The sequence below is a fragment of the Motacilla alba genome, chromosome 1 (assembly GCF_015832195.1).
Source record: "Motacilla alba alba isolate MOTALB_02 chromosome 1, Motacilla_alba_V1.0_pri, whole genome shotgun sequence".
NCBI classification, from domain to species: Eukaryota; Metazoa; Chordata; class Aves; order Passeriformes; family Motacillidae; genus Motacilla; species Motacilla alba.
Genome location: NC_052016.1, coordinates 108,827,220 through 108,843,184, shown reverse-complemented (window position 1 = coordinate 108,843,184; position 15,965 = coordinate 108,827,220). Strand labels below are relative to the sequence as shown.

General features: G+C 38.0%; 1 protein-coding gene across 3 annotated transcripts in view; it reads right to left on the bottom strand.

Annotated features, from left to right (window-relative positions):
• Positions 1 to 15,965, bottom strand: part of CDKL5 (cyclin dependent kinase like 5) — a 132,693-nt gene that overhangs the window by 35,831 nt on the left and 80,897 nt on the right. For all 3 annotated transcript variants that reach the window (XM_038158527.1, XM_038158716.1, XM_038158621.1), the window contains exons 6-9: positions 14,384 to 14,504; positions 13,190 to 13,249; positions 7,170 to 7,260; positions 2,735 to 2,924 (exon numbers count right to left, since the gene is read on the bottom strand). In XM_038158527.1, coding sequence (XP_038014455.1) covers positions 2,735 to 2,924; positions 7,170 to 7,260; positions 13,190 to 13,249; positions 14,384 to 14,504 — 462 coding nt within the window. The remainder of the gene's footprint in view (positions 1 to 2,734; positions 2,925 to 7,169; positions 7,261 to 13,189; positions 13,250 to 14,383; positions 14,505 to 15,965) is intronic.

Sequence of the window (15,965 nt, the reverse complement as noted above, 5' to 3'; positions counted from 1 at the left end):
TTTTATATCTAGAATGATCAGGAAAACAGGAAAATGTGCCAAAGCTGTGCAAAGCACCAGTGGCTTGTCACTGTAATTGTTCACATTCTTCATGTAACTTACTGGTAGAACAAATATGTATAGCCCTACATTGCCCCATAAAATAATATGGGATCAGAAACTACCAATAGGCTCACACTTTTCTGTAAAGTCATGAGCCTATTGGTAGTTTCTGATCCCATATTATTTTACTTTCTTTTGTCTTCAACATACCCTGGATGTTTTCCTCCTCAAAAGAATCCAAGAGAGATCACTAAATATTCCCTAACCCTCAGGAGTGAGGAAAACTGTTATATACATATATATGGAGGCTATGAGTAGAAAGAAAAGACAAGTTTGCAAATGTGTGTTTGGATCCATGCTGGAGCGTTTGAAGAGAATTTTTAAAATCCTGTTTACAATATGGTACTATTCACTTAGGGTAATGTAGAAATGCACAAAGTCTAAGCATATGGACAAAAAATTTCACATCATGGGCTAGTTTCTATCTTGAGAATATGCAGCACCAAATCCAGGTTGTAAGTAATAATTGGCTTGATCACAGCATACCTAATATCTGCTCTGCAACAGAAAATCTTTCACTATTCAGCACCATGCTACATTCAGAAAAAATCTATTTTTAAGGCTTTCTTATACCACGGGATAATTTTTCCCATGAATTAACTAATGATTATCATATTTCTAACAAATTATTTTTGTAGTATTTTTGGTGTTTAAGCCATTATTCAGACTTTATTTCAATTCTAAAAAATACTCTCTGTGAGGAGCCACATGGCCCTGTCCACATCAGCAGTATCCTGACTTTACAGATGGGACTAAGAAGGCAGGAACGTGTCTGAGGCCAAGCACTAAACCACTGATCCAGGATGAGAACAGAAACTCATAACTCTGAACCTTGTGCTAATCACATTAGGTCTGTGCTGTCTTCTTGAATTACTGTATTTTAAAGCTCCAAAACAAAGATACTTCATCTTAAGACATCACAGAGCATTTATCCAAACAAGATTACACTGCACAATCAGAAATGCTACAAAATAACATTGAAGAGGCAGTAATTTATTTTGCTGACAATTTTTAAAGTAATGCTTTCCTGATAAGGGGTTATAAATTTTTCATACAAAAACACCATCCAACCCACTGTTTTAAACAGGGTGATACAAACACAAACAGGACCTTGTAAGAAATAAGAAATGCTTGTCTAATAATTTTTTTTCAACCCTCCACTCTTGAAGGGTCTACAAACTTCAACAAAAACTCTTCAGAATTACTTATTCTTATACCTAAAATAAACACTCTAACACCTTAAGTCAACTCTTTTCTTATCACTGTTAGCTAAAACAAATTTGTTCAAAACTTTGAACATGCTTTAACAGAACTAGGTCCCCATTCCTTCCCTTTCACATTCTCACGTTTTCTCTTTCTTGGAGTAAAACTCAAATCTTGAGTCTTTAGCACAGATCAGGTCTCCTAAAACCTTCATGTGTCTCTTTATACGATTTACACTACTGACTTCAGAATATTATCAAGATCATAAACTCACCTTTCCAAGCAACATTCATCAATAAAGAAAGGACAACCAAAACTGAATTACAAGGAAAACATGAGTGCAATCACTGACCAGGTACTGTTAAAAGTAACAGAGCTATTACTTATTGATTGATTCTGGTATTTTGTCATATTGCATATCCCAGCTCACGCGCTCTTCACACAAGCGAGTCTCTGTCAATATATTGGCAAACCCTTGAAGAGCACAATGCTGTCAGTAGGAAGAACTTTTTTACTTAAGAGACTTACATAAACTCCCCAGGAATTTAAGTCAAAAGGCAGAAAGCTCTTCTGCCATGGTAGTAGCATCTACAGCTCAGATTTTCCCAACAAACTAGCTTGTAGACAGCAGTCCTGATGTAGCGTTTTGCCCGGGGGGTTTTGAGCCGATCTGATGAGCTCTCAACAGCCCAACACTACACCCCAGAATAGCTCAGCTTTCATCAGGAGGCATAAAAGGAGCAGGAGGCTGATGTGACAGCGTCAGGAACAAAAAAGGTTTAATAAAGGCAAAATAACAAACTCAAACCGATCCAGGTGCCACGGGCTTGTGCTCCTGGTAAAGACACCTCACAAAAGCGATTTGGTTTCTTTGTTCTGTGCTTTTCTACTCAATGGCCCAGGCAGGACCTTTTGGCTTATGGCCAATTACCTGTCCCCAAACTTGAGGTGAAGTCCCCAAGGTCCTATCAGTGACTTTTCTACCTGATCACCAGGAGAAACTTCTGGGCTCTTTCCTTTTTGGGGGACAGAGGAAGGTTCTGTCACTCTGTCCATAGGGGGCACATTCCTACATCCTGAATTTTCCACAACCTGACCTTACAGAGCTTTGCCACTAAACTTTCCAGTGCAAACCCGGCAGGGCAATGTTAGATTGGGTATAAGAGGTAAACTGCATGCCAAAAATACCAAAGAAATGAAAGAAAATCTTCAAACAACTTTTAACGAGAAAACAAATGTACTTGCGGTACTCACTTCTGGTGCAATCAGAATCTTACTTTGACTTATGAATGCCTCATAATCTCTACATCCTATACTTACCCAGAAATGTAGGCGGCAGATAATGCACAATGTAAATGTAAAGAACCTTCGCAGCGCTTCACACAAGTAAATAAGAAAAATAAGAAAAAAGAACAAAGCTTTCCCTTACCCGCAAGCCATGGAAGCGTGGGTTGCTGTAGAAGAGCTTCATCTGCTCGGCTGGCAGTGGGCCCAGCACCTTCTGAATGGTGAAGAGCTGGTCAATCTCACTCTCGCCAGGGAACAGGGGCTGCCCGTCGCTCAGCTCCCCCAGGATACAGCCTACAGACCACATATCCACAGCCTTGCCATAAGGGGCTCTGCCAAGCGAAAACAAAATGTTTGTCACCCACTGCCAGTGCCTTCTTACTGAGCTGCTTCAACTTATTGGCCGTATTTCCCATGGCACGCTGCCTCACCACACAGAAAAACAACCTTCGTTATTAAGCAAACCACCTCAAAAACCAAGCCCTCTGTTTCTGCCCTAGATTTCCTGATGTATCTATCACCGCTTGAAAAGGCAGGAGATGGATTCTCAAGTGCCCCCAGGGACCTTGTTCTTTCTGAAAAACCTTGCATACAAGAATAATCTTTTTGACTACAAAGCATTCTCCACTCACAGTTAAACTATCACTAACTTCCCTTCTCTCTAGAGTTCATGCCCACACTCTGCTCCTGCATTACATCTCTTGTTTGACTGTGCTTAACAGGTGGATGGGCATACTGGGTCTGGCCACTGGGAGAACAGAAATGATAAGAAATCTTTATTTCAGCATTTATACACAAAAATTTTAATTAGCGAGAAAACAGAGTTCTCCTGAAAACTATTTGATAGAAAAAACAAGTGAGGAAGCAATGAAAGCATCATAAAGTAATTCCTGTTTGGGAGCAAAGCCACAGGCTGGGGTTTGGGGAGAGCTCTTTTTTATACACCCAAATTCTTGCTTGTTGAAATTGTAAAAAAAAATTGTAAACGCCCATATTATTCCAATAATGTCTTTCAAATGTTTAGTTTTTGAACAAAATGACTAGAGAATGCTTTTCATGTAAAAAAAAAGGCATATTAAAAAAAAAAAAAGACTGGAGCAAAGATTGAACCAGAAACATATTTCACTGAGTCTCTTCTTTTTGAAACTTGTAATCCAGTAACTCAAACTCTGTTTCAAGAGATTTAAGTTACAGCTGGCTTGCCTTTTTCTGGAATAAGACAGCACCAAGAGCTGCAGGTGACAAATCCTATCCTAAATCTGTGTCCTTCACTCCTTCCTTATATTGCTGATTAATGATGTTTAGAGAAAGAACATCCTCAAACTAAAAAAAAAAAAAAAAAAAAAAAAAAATAGTTTGAAATAGTTTGACTCTTCCCATTGATTACTCATGGTTATTTACTTTACTTGTGGGGAGGACACTTGGCCAGAGGATCAGTAAAGCCTTATGGTGATTTGGCCAGGTGAAGGTGAGAAAACATTTCTAGCTGAACAATAGCCCAAGTGAAACTGCTGCAGCACTCTGTGGCAGCTGGGAAAGCTGAAGCAGGGCACGGAAACTTCAAGAACCACCTGCCTTAGAGAATGTGCCACGAGACACTGTCGTCCTCTCACAACAACCATCCCAAAATCAAAAGTTTGCCCCACTGGGAGAAACTGCAACAAAGAACCACCAGAGAGGCAAAGCAGACTATGTCACGATTCCTCAAGTACCACTACTACTCAGTGGGGTTCATCATTTGCTTGGGGTTCACAATCCTGTACAGTGGCTCCCTGGGGATTTGCTGAGACTCAGGGTTTGACCCTTTTAGGTGCTGCTAGTCCAACCCACCCAGTAGGTCAGAATGACTTAAATTAAGGCCTAGTTTTTCTTCTCAGTGCACAAGGCAACACAGGCAAGAATGGACCCCAAAGCCAAGGCTCTGTAGGCAAAACAGTGAAAGTACAGGTAAAAATCTTCCCCTTTTATTATGATAAAAACCCAAATACGTCTTTGTTTGCAACTCCTTTAATACACAGTTTTCTCCACTAAAATGTGAAATGGGGAAAAGGTTGCTGTGGACTGGGGTACTGTAGAACAAGCTAGGGTTACAACTGAGGGCTGGGCTAAAACTCCTTTTAGGCATGGACCATTACTTTTCCTTGCTCTCAAGAATAAAGGAAGCTGAGCTACAGTAAGAACTTGTCACTGTTTACTCTGTAGTCAAACAGAAACAAATCAGAAAATGGCCATTTCTTAAGGCAGCACAAACTGCAATGTTGTTGTTTGAAAAGGTGAACTTGAGACTTTTTTCTGCTGATTGTCAGGATCAGTCTGGTCAGATCACAGCAGACAAAAATGCAAGAGTGACATGGCTGGACAAATGAAAAGAACTCCTATAGCACAGACAGACCATCCCTCACAAGCACTACAGTCTGTGCCTGCACATATTAGATTCTCCAAAACATGTTTTCATCTAGTAATTTAGCATGCTTTAAAATCTACTGGCTTTTAGCAATATTTTGTCATCAAAGGGTACAGAGTACTCCACTAACAGTAACCTGAGGCTTTCCAAAATGAGTAGATTTTAGATGTTCTGTGAATAATTACGGAGCAATTTCTTTCATCTCCTGAAATTTAAGTCTTGAATGTTGTCACTAAACAAAAACCTCTCTGGGACACATTTTCAAAATTGAAAAAGTAAAACTGTATTTGTTAAATTGAATGTAGTTAATAAACCTGTGAAGACTTTTGAATATTAAAGCTTGTAAAAATTTGGAAAAGGTAAGGAAAGGGGAAATGGGAAAGATGAATGCCTGGGAAATAGAACAGGATTGCCAAGAAACAGGCATCACTTTGCCAGAAAAACTTGGCTTTAAAAACATACATCAGCACAATTGAAACATTAAATACACAAATCCCCTCCCTTTTTCTACAAGCTAATCAAACAGATTTAGTCAACTACAAACAGACATAATTCCTGCTAAATTTCCTCTGCCAACAAAACAGTTTCAGAAAATGCAGGTCAGACTAATACTATGTCTGTCAAGCTTTTAATGTCTTTCCTCCTAAATCCTCATTACTACTAGAGACAGAAAAAAAATGGTTTGTATCTAAAAAGGTCACAATTTATGCTATTTTTCCAAGTCTTTTATTTATACTTATATATACACATACACATTTCACTGGAAGCTTTACTGTTTTCTCCAAAACGTGAAAAATTGAGCTTGGAGTTTTTTAATAGCAATTTTAAGATGCTGTTATGCACGTAAGAAAACAACTGCCAACAAATTTGATTAAGATAAGCACAGCTCTGGGAACACTGGGATGACTTTATTGACAGACTAATTATTACTTAGTTATTTACCTGTTCAAAAAATACCTAGCTCAGTGTTAATCAAATGTTCCAACAAAGACTTGTTTCCCAGGAGCACTTAACATGATGCTTAAAGACTCTTAGGAGTGACCAGAAATGTTTTGATTCATCCTGTGGCTAACAGTTCCTGGTTTTAAGAATATGTATATATAAATACACATGCACTGTATATTGGAATTGTATTCTAGGAGAGCATTCACATAGTTTTGATTAATGCTCTGTTTAACTTGACTGTAATGGGAAGATCACATATCAGAGATCTCCACTTTTTTTTCCTCTTCCTTTGCCCTTGAATTTGTTCATTTAGTATCTCATGAATTTGTTCATTTAGTATCTCAAAATCTGTTTTACCTTGTGAGGTAGTAAAATGCTCATTTTACGGATGAATAAAGGAGCAATGCTAAATTTTCTGGCTGAGGCTACTCATGTAACTAATACCTCTGCAGTCAATGCAATGCTAACTTCTCAGTGCTTTATTAAAATGATTTATACAGCCTCCTTCAATAAGTTCTTCCTAACTAGTAAAAATCTAGCACCTTCCTTTTGAGTGACTTCAGCAGTGCTGGCAAAGGGTAACTACAAATGAAAATCAGAGCACACCATCACAGAAAGCTTTAGGTTGGAAGGGACCTTTGAAGATCATTTCATTCCAATCCCCCCCACCTGGGATGGGACACCTTCCACTACATCAGGATGCTCAGAGCCCCATTCAACCTGGTCTTGACACTGCCAGGGATGGGGCACCCACAGCTTCTCTAGGCAACCCGTTCAGAGCCTCACCACCTCTGAGCAAAAAAAATTCTTCCTAATATAGTTCTGACTCAAAGGATGAAGATAACTAGGAATGTTGCATTGTGAAAACTGTGCTGCCATTCCTTATGTGATGTGCACACAGGGCTGATGGGACATTCCAGGCTAGAGGACTACCATGAAATCCTCTTCTGAAAGAACTGGGGATGGGGTGCAGGAGCAGGAAGTACATCTTTTATAATTCAGCCCAATATTTTCATCAGTTAAACACTGCTCAGCTCAAGACAGGTCAATATGTCAATGATTCACATTGACTTACTGGAAATGAACAAAAATTAATGAAAATCTGGAAGCCCTTGAAACCTTGCCTTTAAGTCAAACTCAGTTCTCCACAGGCAAAGCTTACAAAAGGTGCTGAAAACCCGTTTAGATCAGTAGAGATTTATTATGGCAGCTCTCAAAGTGTACTTACCCCAGCAAGAGTTCAGGCGAGCGGTACCATCTGGTAGCCACATATTCTGTATAGTTAGCATTGCTCCCTTCAGAGAGATTACGAGCAAAGCCTGTCAGAGAAACAGCAAGAAAGATTGTATCCCATTTTAAAAACAACACCTGTATCACCACTGATTTTGGCAGTAGGAGGTCATGTCTATTTATATAAAAGCAAATTTTTTGTGATTTGCTGCAGAATGATGTCTCCAACAACTGCTTGTCTACTGAAATGCAAGCTTTTATTGATACAGCAGTGAAAGTCAGCACGCCTGCTTTATTGACTCCCTTACTTGTGTACTATCTCACAAGTCAGTGGGGTTTTGCTATTACTCTGCATGCTATTATGTAATCAAAACAGACTGAAAAAAGTTAACTGTCAGTATGCCATGTCAGCTACTGAAATATTACACTAAATGTCACTGAGGTGCTGTTTGCAGAAGAAGATTCATAACTTCAGAAACATTACACATGCATGTGTACTAGACTCTTCTGGTCATTGATCCTAACTACTGCTGTCTTTAGTTTTTTTTAAACTGGTCAAAAAACGACATACTATTCTCATGTAAGGACAGTCCCTCCTGGGCTTGGCAAGGAAAATGGTCATCTCCTCCAAACTATAAAATGCAGGAGTCTAGAACAACCAAAAAACTGTTTATATCTGCACTTGGCTCACTCCACATGTGTTGGCTTCCCAACAGCTTTAGCATCACATTCACAACAAGGTTCTTCATGAAGTAGGATCAGAAAGCATGTCCAAATTAACTTCTTTCTCCACGTAATTTTGTTAAGAATTAAAAAAAAAAAATTAAAAAAAATTAAAACGTATACTTATTTGCAGTTGTACCAAATCTTTCCTACTGTCCTAAGGCAGAATCAACAATTATGACCACTGGCTGACAGACAAGTGTCTGGAAAATCCATTTGTAGGAATAATTTGAAGTTTTATTTTCATTCTCCTCCATTCATTAAAAGTCAGCCAAGCACCATAATAATATTACTGACTTTTTCATGTAGAAGTACTCCAAGACAGATATTGGCACTATTTTCAAAAAGTATCAAGTCTTACTCTCTTCAAATAAATAATTAACAATTAGGTGAGACAGGACAGACAGATCTCAGCAGCAAGACTCCACGAGCTCCTCACTAAAGCCCAAAGTGAGACAAACTTTTGGGACTGAAATGCAGAAGCAGCATTTCCAAAAATGCTTTCTTATTGGGATGTGGCATTAAAACACAGTTCAAAACTCCCTTCAGTGAAATCACTGTAAATCTTTCCATTATTGCATGAACAATGAAGAAATAGTAAAAATTCCAAAGTGTTGCAGAAGAATAAGGCATAACTTTATTTACTGACTCAGTAAGTGCTACTTAAATGCAATAAATGTTTTTCTTTATATCTGAGTTCCTCTGCAGAAGCTGCCAAATCTGCCTTTTCCATTCAACTATGTTTTGTAAGGTTGTAATTTTAAAAAGTTTTAAAATTGTTGTTAGTATTCTGAAAGTGTAAAGCTTAGCATGAAGAAGTCCAATTCCACTCACTCCTGTGGAATACTAATTTACTACAAGTTGAAGTAAAACTTTGGATGCAGATTATTATTATTATTATTATTAAACTAGAGATCATAGAAAAAAAATTATAAATTTATTAATGACATAGGTTACAGCTGCTACTTTTTGCAAGTGTTAGTAAACTAAGTGATAGTAAACTAAGTGTTAGTAAACTAACACTTCAAGTGTTAGTAAACTAAGAGATGGGATGAGTATGATGAGAAATGGATATTTCAAAGCTGTTTGAACATAAGAATTCATATCTGTTCCCATAAAGTCTAATGTACATTACTGGTGCTAGAAAAAAAAAAAAGCTAGAAAGGATTTTTTTTTTAACTTTTAATATGGGAATTGATTGAATTTTGAAATATTACTGTATTTAGAACTGCTTAGGCAGCCCCATATCTGTTTCAAATTACAAGCTATCTGATTAATCTTGGCAGTGGAAAATCTTTCATTCATGTGTTTAAAGAACAGAGGGAAGATAATCAGGAGATACACCAAAGAAATGGGACAGTCAAAATGTGGGAAACCCCAGACTGAAAGGGGGAGGAGAAGAAAGGAAAAAAGTTCTCACATAATAGAAATAAATACATGTGCTGAGGTAACACATGAATCTGGTAGTACATGAGCTCCTGTAACACATGAATCTGGTAGTACATGAGCTCCTGTGCATCAGAAGACTCAAGAGGTCAAAGTTTCATCCTCCTCCTTCCAGGCCAGTCTATCAGAACTTGGTCACAGACAGGAATGTCTGTGAATATTATGTCCAGAAACCAGCTAATGTAGCCTGAAAAATCAACCCCTAACTTTACAGGCCAGGTGCAGCATGGATTTGATGTGGCAAGACAGAAAGCAAAGTTATCATCAGGAGCTTCAGTGTCACCTCTTTACTGTCGGGTCATGCATTTTACAGATCCAAGACTGCCCTGACCCTATGACACCCTGCAGAAAGATGATGGACAGAGCTAACAGTTCAGGAAAACACATCTTTCTAAGGGAAGAATTATTTCTGGTTACGATGGAGTTTGCTTCTTTTTCCTTCTTCCAAATTGTGCTGAGGTATCAGGAATATAGAAATAAGAGAAGGAAGCTTAGGGAGATTAGATCAACTCTCTAAACAGCAAGCAGGAACAGATTAGAAGATGAAGATAGGAGGAGATTTGGGTGAGAGCAACTATGAAAACAATAGCATTTGCAAAGGCACCATGCTGCAGAAAGAAATAAGCAAAATCAGAAATTTCAGGAAAGGACTTGAAACAACTCAGAACATGGTGGGAGAGATGTCAAGGAAGAAGATGTAAGAAAATACAGGAGGAGGTTGTCAGTTTCTTACAGAGGAACAAGGTACACTTAAGTTAGACATAAGGTAAAGCATTCTAATCCTAATGACATGTAAGCACTTTAATAGATGCCTAGGAACACTAGGGAACCTCTATTATTCAGAATTTTAAGAATATACTAAGTAAACACCTGTCAAGAATGACAGAGACATTCTTAATCCTTTCTTTGAGTAGGTGGAAAAACTAGAGGATTTCTTGAGGTCTTTTCCAGTCCCATGTTTCACGATTTCTATGCTTACACACCATACAGAAATTAAGAGGTTGCTAAAACAAGCAATTTTGAAGCCCTGGTGTTGAAAAAGCAAAACACACTAGTCAGAAAACTGAATTATTTCCAACAGTCAGATGCATCTCCTGTAATCAGCACTTTGTACTGTTCTCTTTTTCCACTTCTATTGGCAGAAATGACACCCACACAACATGTGTCCAGGCAAACACAACAACCAATCTCAATTTTATTTAGCACGGTATGTACAGAACACATGGCACAAGGATTATGAAGAATCATCTCGTTAAAAATTTATGATCTTTTCTGTTCAATCTGGTTTTGTCCACTGGGCTATTGTAAAGGGATGCATTATCCCTTTGTTTGTATTTGTAATCACACGAGGAATGTGACATTGTACGTGGCAAGAACCCATGTTCCAAAACATGAATCAAGCAAGGTAGTCAGACATCATATCATATCATATTAAATCATATCATGCTACAAGGCAAATTCTTATATCCTAATCTCTGCATGTTCAGGAAACACTTGTGGTTAACACCATTCTGAAATGTACTTTACAGTAACAGCTTAACCTACTAGCAATTATGTCAATTAGTAATAACACTAAAAAATTAAAACTGATTCCTATTACCATGGGTCTTCTGGGCAGTTAGGTCTTGGTGAAGGGAAGGAGAGATCTTGACTCCATTTCAGAAGGCTGGTTTATTATATTATGATATATATTATATAAAAAAGATTACACTATAACTATACTACAAAGAACAGAGAGAAAGATTCATCAGAAGGCGAGACAGCAATAGAAAGGAGTGAATAACAAAGTTCTGTGACTCCCAGAGAGTCCGAGAGCTGCTGCCTCCTGGATTGGCCACCAAGTAGAAACATCCCACACTGACCAATGGAGGAAGCACCTGCTGCATTCCACAGCAGCAGATAACAAATTGTTTACACTTGAAGCTGAGGCCCTTCAGCTTCTCAGGAGAAGAAAATCCTCGCAAAGGGATTTTCATAAAATATCACAACCACAGATTCCATCTTCCAAGAGTTCCTCAAATTTTTAAATTCAACTAAAACTGAAAGGCCAATTAAAATTAAAACTAACCCACATGAACATTAAGATCCACAGAGGTACCTGTAACAGTTTGCCTGCCTTGATATTATACTGATCACTCTGAGTACACTGGGACTGCACATCTTTTCCAGCAGCAGAAAGAGAACGTGGCTGAAGCACACAGTGTGAGCAAGCCAACAGACCACACAGAGCACCACTGCTGGCAGAATTCACACCATCTGGGACAAAAACTGATGTCCAAAACATGACCATGCCATTTGTCTGGCTTTTTGTTTTCCCGCAATTCTGCACAGTGGATGTTGACACAAGTTCTCATGCAGAGATCTGTCAGCTGATGTCATGTGACAACTCTAATGGCATTATTTTCAAGCAGGGACGTCCCTCATCCAAAAAAAGGAGGGAAGGAGGAAGGGAGGGAAGGCCAGGGAAGGACATGTGGGGTGCACAGCTCCCACAAAGACCCGCTCAGGCTCCTTACTCCCACTGGCTCTTCCTGCTTGTGATGAGGTTAGCCCTGGGGCGTGCACTGTGCAGGGCACAGCCTGTGCTGGATGCTCAGCTCTGCACAGGGCAGTGGGTTGGTCCCTCAGTGGGGTTTGCTTGGCAGGGGCAAGACCCTGACAATCAGTGTAAGGTGAGGGAGGGCAACCACAGCGGTGCAGACAGGAGGCCTGTGGGTGCCAGAAAGGCAAAGGCACCACACAAGAGTATCCTGATGTTCTGTCAGAGCTGTGCAGCACCTTGCACTGCAGAATAAATGGCACTGAATTCAAAGAACTTACATAGACCAAATATTCTAAGGTTTTCCCTAGAATGGTTATTGTTTCTGAATGTTTAAGCAAAAATGCCTTTAGGATTAAAAGAAATAAGCAGCACTGTAAATGACAAACACATTTCTTCTTTTTTTCCTTAAAAACTATTTTGATTTATTTTCTTAGCAGTTCTCCTTTTCATTCAAAATTGCAGAGGTTTGAAATGACAGCTTTCAAACCGTTCTTACTGAAAAGTGTCCTTGGGATAACACTGTGGAATTGGCTTTTATTTACCAAGCCAAACTGTAAGGTTTTCAGAGGGAACAGTATTTTATTCTGTGTTCATGTAGCATTTGGAATAAAAATACAGATTGTTGGAACATTCTGCCCTGTTGTCTTCTAGGATTACTCACGTGAGCAAAGTTCACCTTGTACTTGGGTGATGATTCTTCAAAGCCTTAAAGCTGACATTAAACAGGCACTGGTAGGTCAGGAAACATCAGAGTTAACCTAACATGGACAGCTGTGACTCTGAGCTCCAGTCATTCTGTCATTAATCACAGCTGGACATGTGATTCCTTAGTTAAGGTAACAAAAAAACCTATCACTACACACATAACATTCCACAAAAGCCAATGTTTCAAAAAATATATAGACAGTATAAGTTTACTGGGTCTTTACTAAGCAAGTAATAATTATCTTTTCTTTTAAAAAACAGGCCAGATAAACCTAGGGTTTTGCCAGCCTCATGATCAGCTCATCATCTGTGCTCCTCTCAGCTGAGCCTCAGCAACATCAAAAGCAGAAACCTTGTCTAATACGGGGAGAAATGCAGTGTTTCTGTAGACATGTTAACACAGGTATTTCACAGGGTATGCAAATTAAGACCAGAATTCTTCCCAATTAAAACACTAGCCCCAAACCTGAAGCAGTAATCAATTTTGACTCCTAGAAGACTTTTAAACAGTACATACCGTAGAACTCTTACAAAATAAGGCAAAACTGCACTGCAAGAGATTTTCTTTAAAAAGGTAAGTAACAGATATCTTCCAAACTTACCGAAGTCACACAACTTCAGAACATCATTGTGGCTTATTAAGAGATTCTCTGGCTTGATATCTGAAGTATCAGAGTGGGTGGAAAGAAAAAAAAAAGCTATTAACTTCTCTCAATTTTGGACTTTGTCAACAAATATTATTTCATTATAACTTATTTAGAGATATTCATGCAATCATAAATGAAGCATTACAAGAACAACTGCTGAAACAGCTTCCAGTAATTCAGTTCGTGAACAGGCAGAATTAATTTTCTGCCTTTTGAAGTCTTCTAAAAGTGTTTCCCAACAAAATATGGAAAGATAAAATGTGCTTACAGATATTCCTGGGCAGAAAACCAATATCCATATTTCATATTGCAAAATAAAAGAAAGGACTGATATTCAACTACCCAGTTAACCAATAAAATATTAAGTTTGTTGTGCTCAGCATTTTCAGTTATAATGACCATTTGATCACCTCTTGTAATTTCTTTAGAAAAAGTGTCTTGCCCAGTTTTAAGCCCTTTTTTCATTCTTCTATTTTACACACAGTACATTTTTCAAATTCCACTTTGAAATTATTTTCAGAATCATGCTGGTCTTAAATATGAAAAAGCACACCATGTGAGGATTTTATCTTTTTGGAAATACTGATTAAAAACGTTACTCTTGCAAAGTCACAAAGCAAAATACAATGTTACTGAATCAGGATAAAGTACATAAAACTAGATGAAGTAATTAATCAAGATGTGTACTCTAAGTGCTTGAACCTTAGGCAGAAAGTAAATACACAGAGCTGAAATTCAAGGGAGCTGGGAGGAACTGCCTTGAGAAGAAAACAGGGGGGACCAAGTTTTTAGTTTTAGGTTATTTTTCTTCTAATATTCTATTATCAGATTCAAAAGTGAAATGACTGAGCACCATGAAACGTTTTAAAAAAATCCTTTTTTCTCAGACAATGTCTGTTCCTGCAGTTACACTTTGTTGTGCTTATCACTTCCCAAAGACAGTGGACAGCAAACTTTTTATGTAGATGAATTTCATTTTAAAAATAATCTGGAGCCATGCAGCAGACTTAAGACCCAGCCAAATTTACTTTTTTTTTTCTGTTGATACAAAGCAATTGCTTATATTTATATTAAATGCAAATTACTTCAAGCTGTAGCATGTTTCCCTTTAGAAAGGGCCTTAATCCATGTGGAGAAGTACACACTTACCTCTATGAACAATATCATTCTTATGGCACCAATGAATTGCTTTAATTAGCTGGTAGATGTAGCTTTTCACTTTTTCTGGTGGAACTCCATTTGGCATTTCTTCTAGCAATTCAAGCATATTCTAAACATTTAAAAGACACATAATTTAAAAGAGCTATACTCTAGCTGCTGGAAGATAACATGCTTTCAGCCTTCTGAAGCAACATCTTTGGGCTAAAGAGCTCAGCTATGGAAAATCAGTAGTTTAACATTCAGGGAGTGAATTTTAATCATAAGCATTCTCCTAGCTGTTTTCATTTGAAAAGAAAACACTTGTGAAGACAATAATCCTAAAAGGTAAACCACAAATATACCCCAAGTCCTTAAAAGACTGCCATCAAACCACTTTCCCTGGAACACCTGAAGAGTCATTTAGTTACAAAACGTTGCTTCAACAGAAACACCGGGTCAGGTGTGAGGCTGTACAAAGTTTAGCAAATCAAAGCACGCTGTAAATATTCAACAATGCTTCAACACACTGTTCTCTTCATTAGGGTAGTTCTGCCACTTTGACACTGCAGGGCCACATATACATATCTTGATGGGTGTAAAACAACACAAGCCTCTTAGTGCAAATGAAGTAACAGATATAAAAATTCCTCACAGGGGCATAAATAGAAACCTAGGGAGTATCCTACAGCTACAGATCAGTTATAGTGATCTTGGACATCTTGGCACTACAGCAAGTACGGCCACATCAACTAGTTTGTGGATATCAATAGGAAAGAAAATAAACTTATTGTTTATACTAGTACATTTCCTCTTTGAAAAAGAACACTTAGATTCCCATTATGTCAACAGTTGTCTCTAATTTTGCACAATTAGAAGTACAATGAAGTTTTGTGTGCTGATTTGGGCAGCTGCAGCCCACTTGAAGAGAGGAAAAAAGTCTTATTTACTGAACACCCAAATAGGAGTATTTTGGCTATACTGCCTTACACAACTCATTTAATTATGGATTTGACCATTTGTAGATTTTTCATCAAAAGTAAATTTACCTTGTCTTTGACAAACATTTTCTTTAGCTGTAAAGTAAAATTTTTGAGGTTTCTCTTGGAAGATGTTTTAAGGAACAGTAGAGATTTTGATGATATGTGAAAACATTTCTAAGTTTTGCAGTCTGGGAGTAAATACTGGAACTTATGTGCTTGAGTGTGAGTTTTCTTACAAACACACTTCAGATCTGGGGAGAGGAATTTTCTGTTAAGAAACCATATTGATTTTAGTTAGATTTTTGTCCACACAGAAGGCTGTGGATATGGATAAGTAAGTCAAGAAGTCAGTGTTACAAATACAAAACAAAATAATAGCATCAACACAGGAAGACATAATCCTACATGAAGACATTAACTAAGGGGATGATGAATAAAGGAGATTAGACTAAATGTGAATTTAAGTAATCTGGATTTCAGTATTGCAGAGTTAACTTGCCCTGAAGGACACACAGTGCTCATTACCAGTTAAACAAAAAATCAGTCTACTCCACTACATTTTTTTATTTAATTCTTTCTACTTTTCCCTCCTCCAAAGAATTCAGAAACAT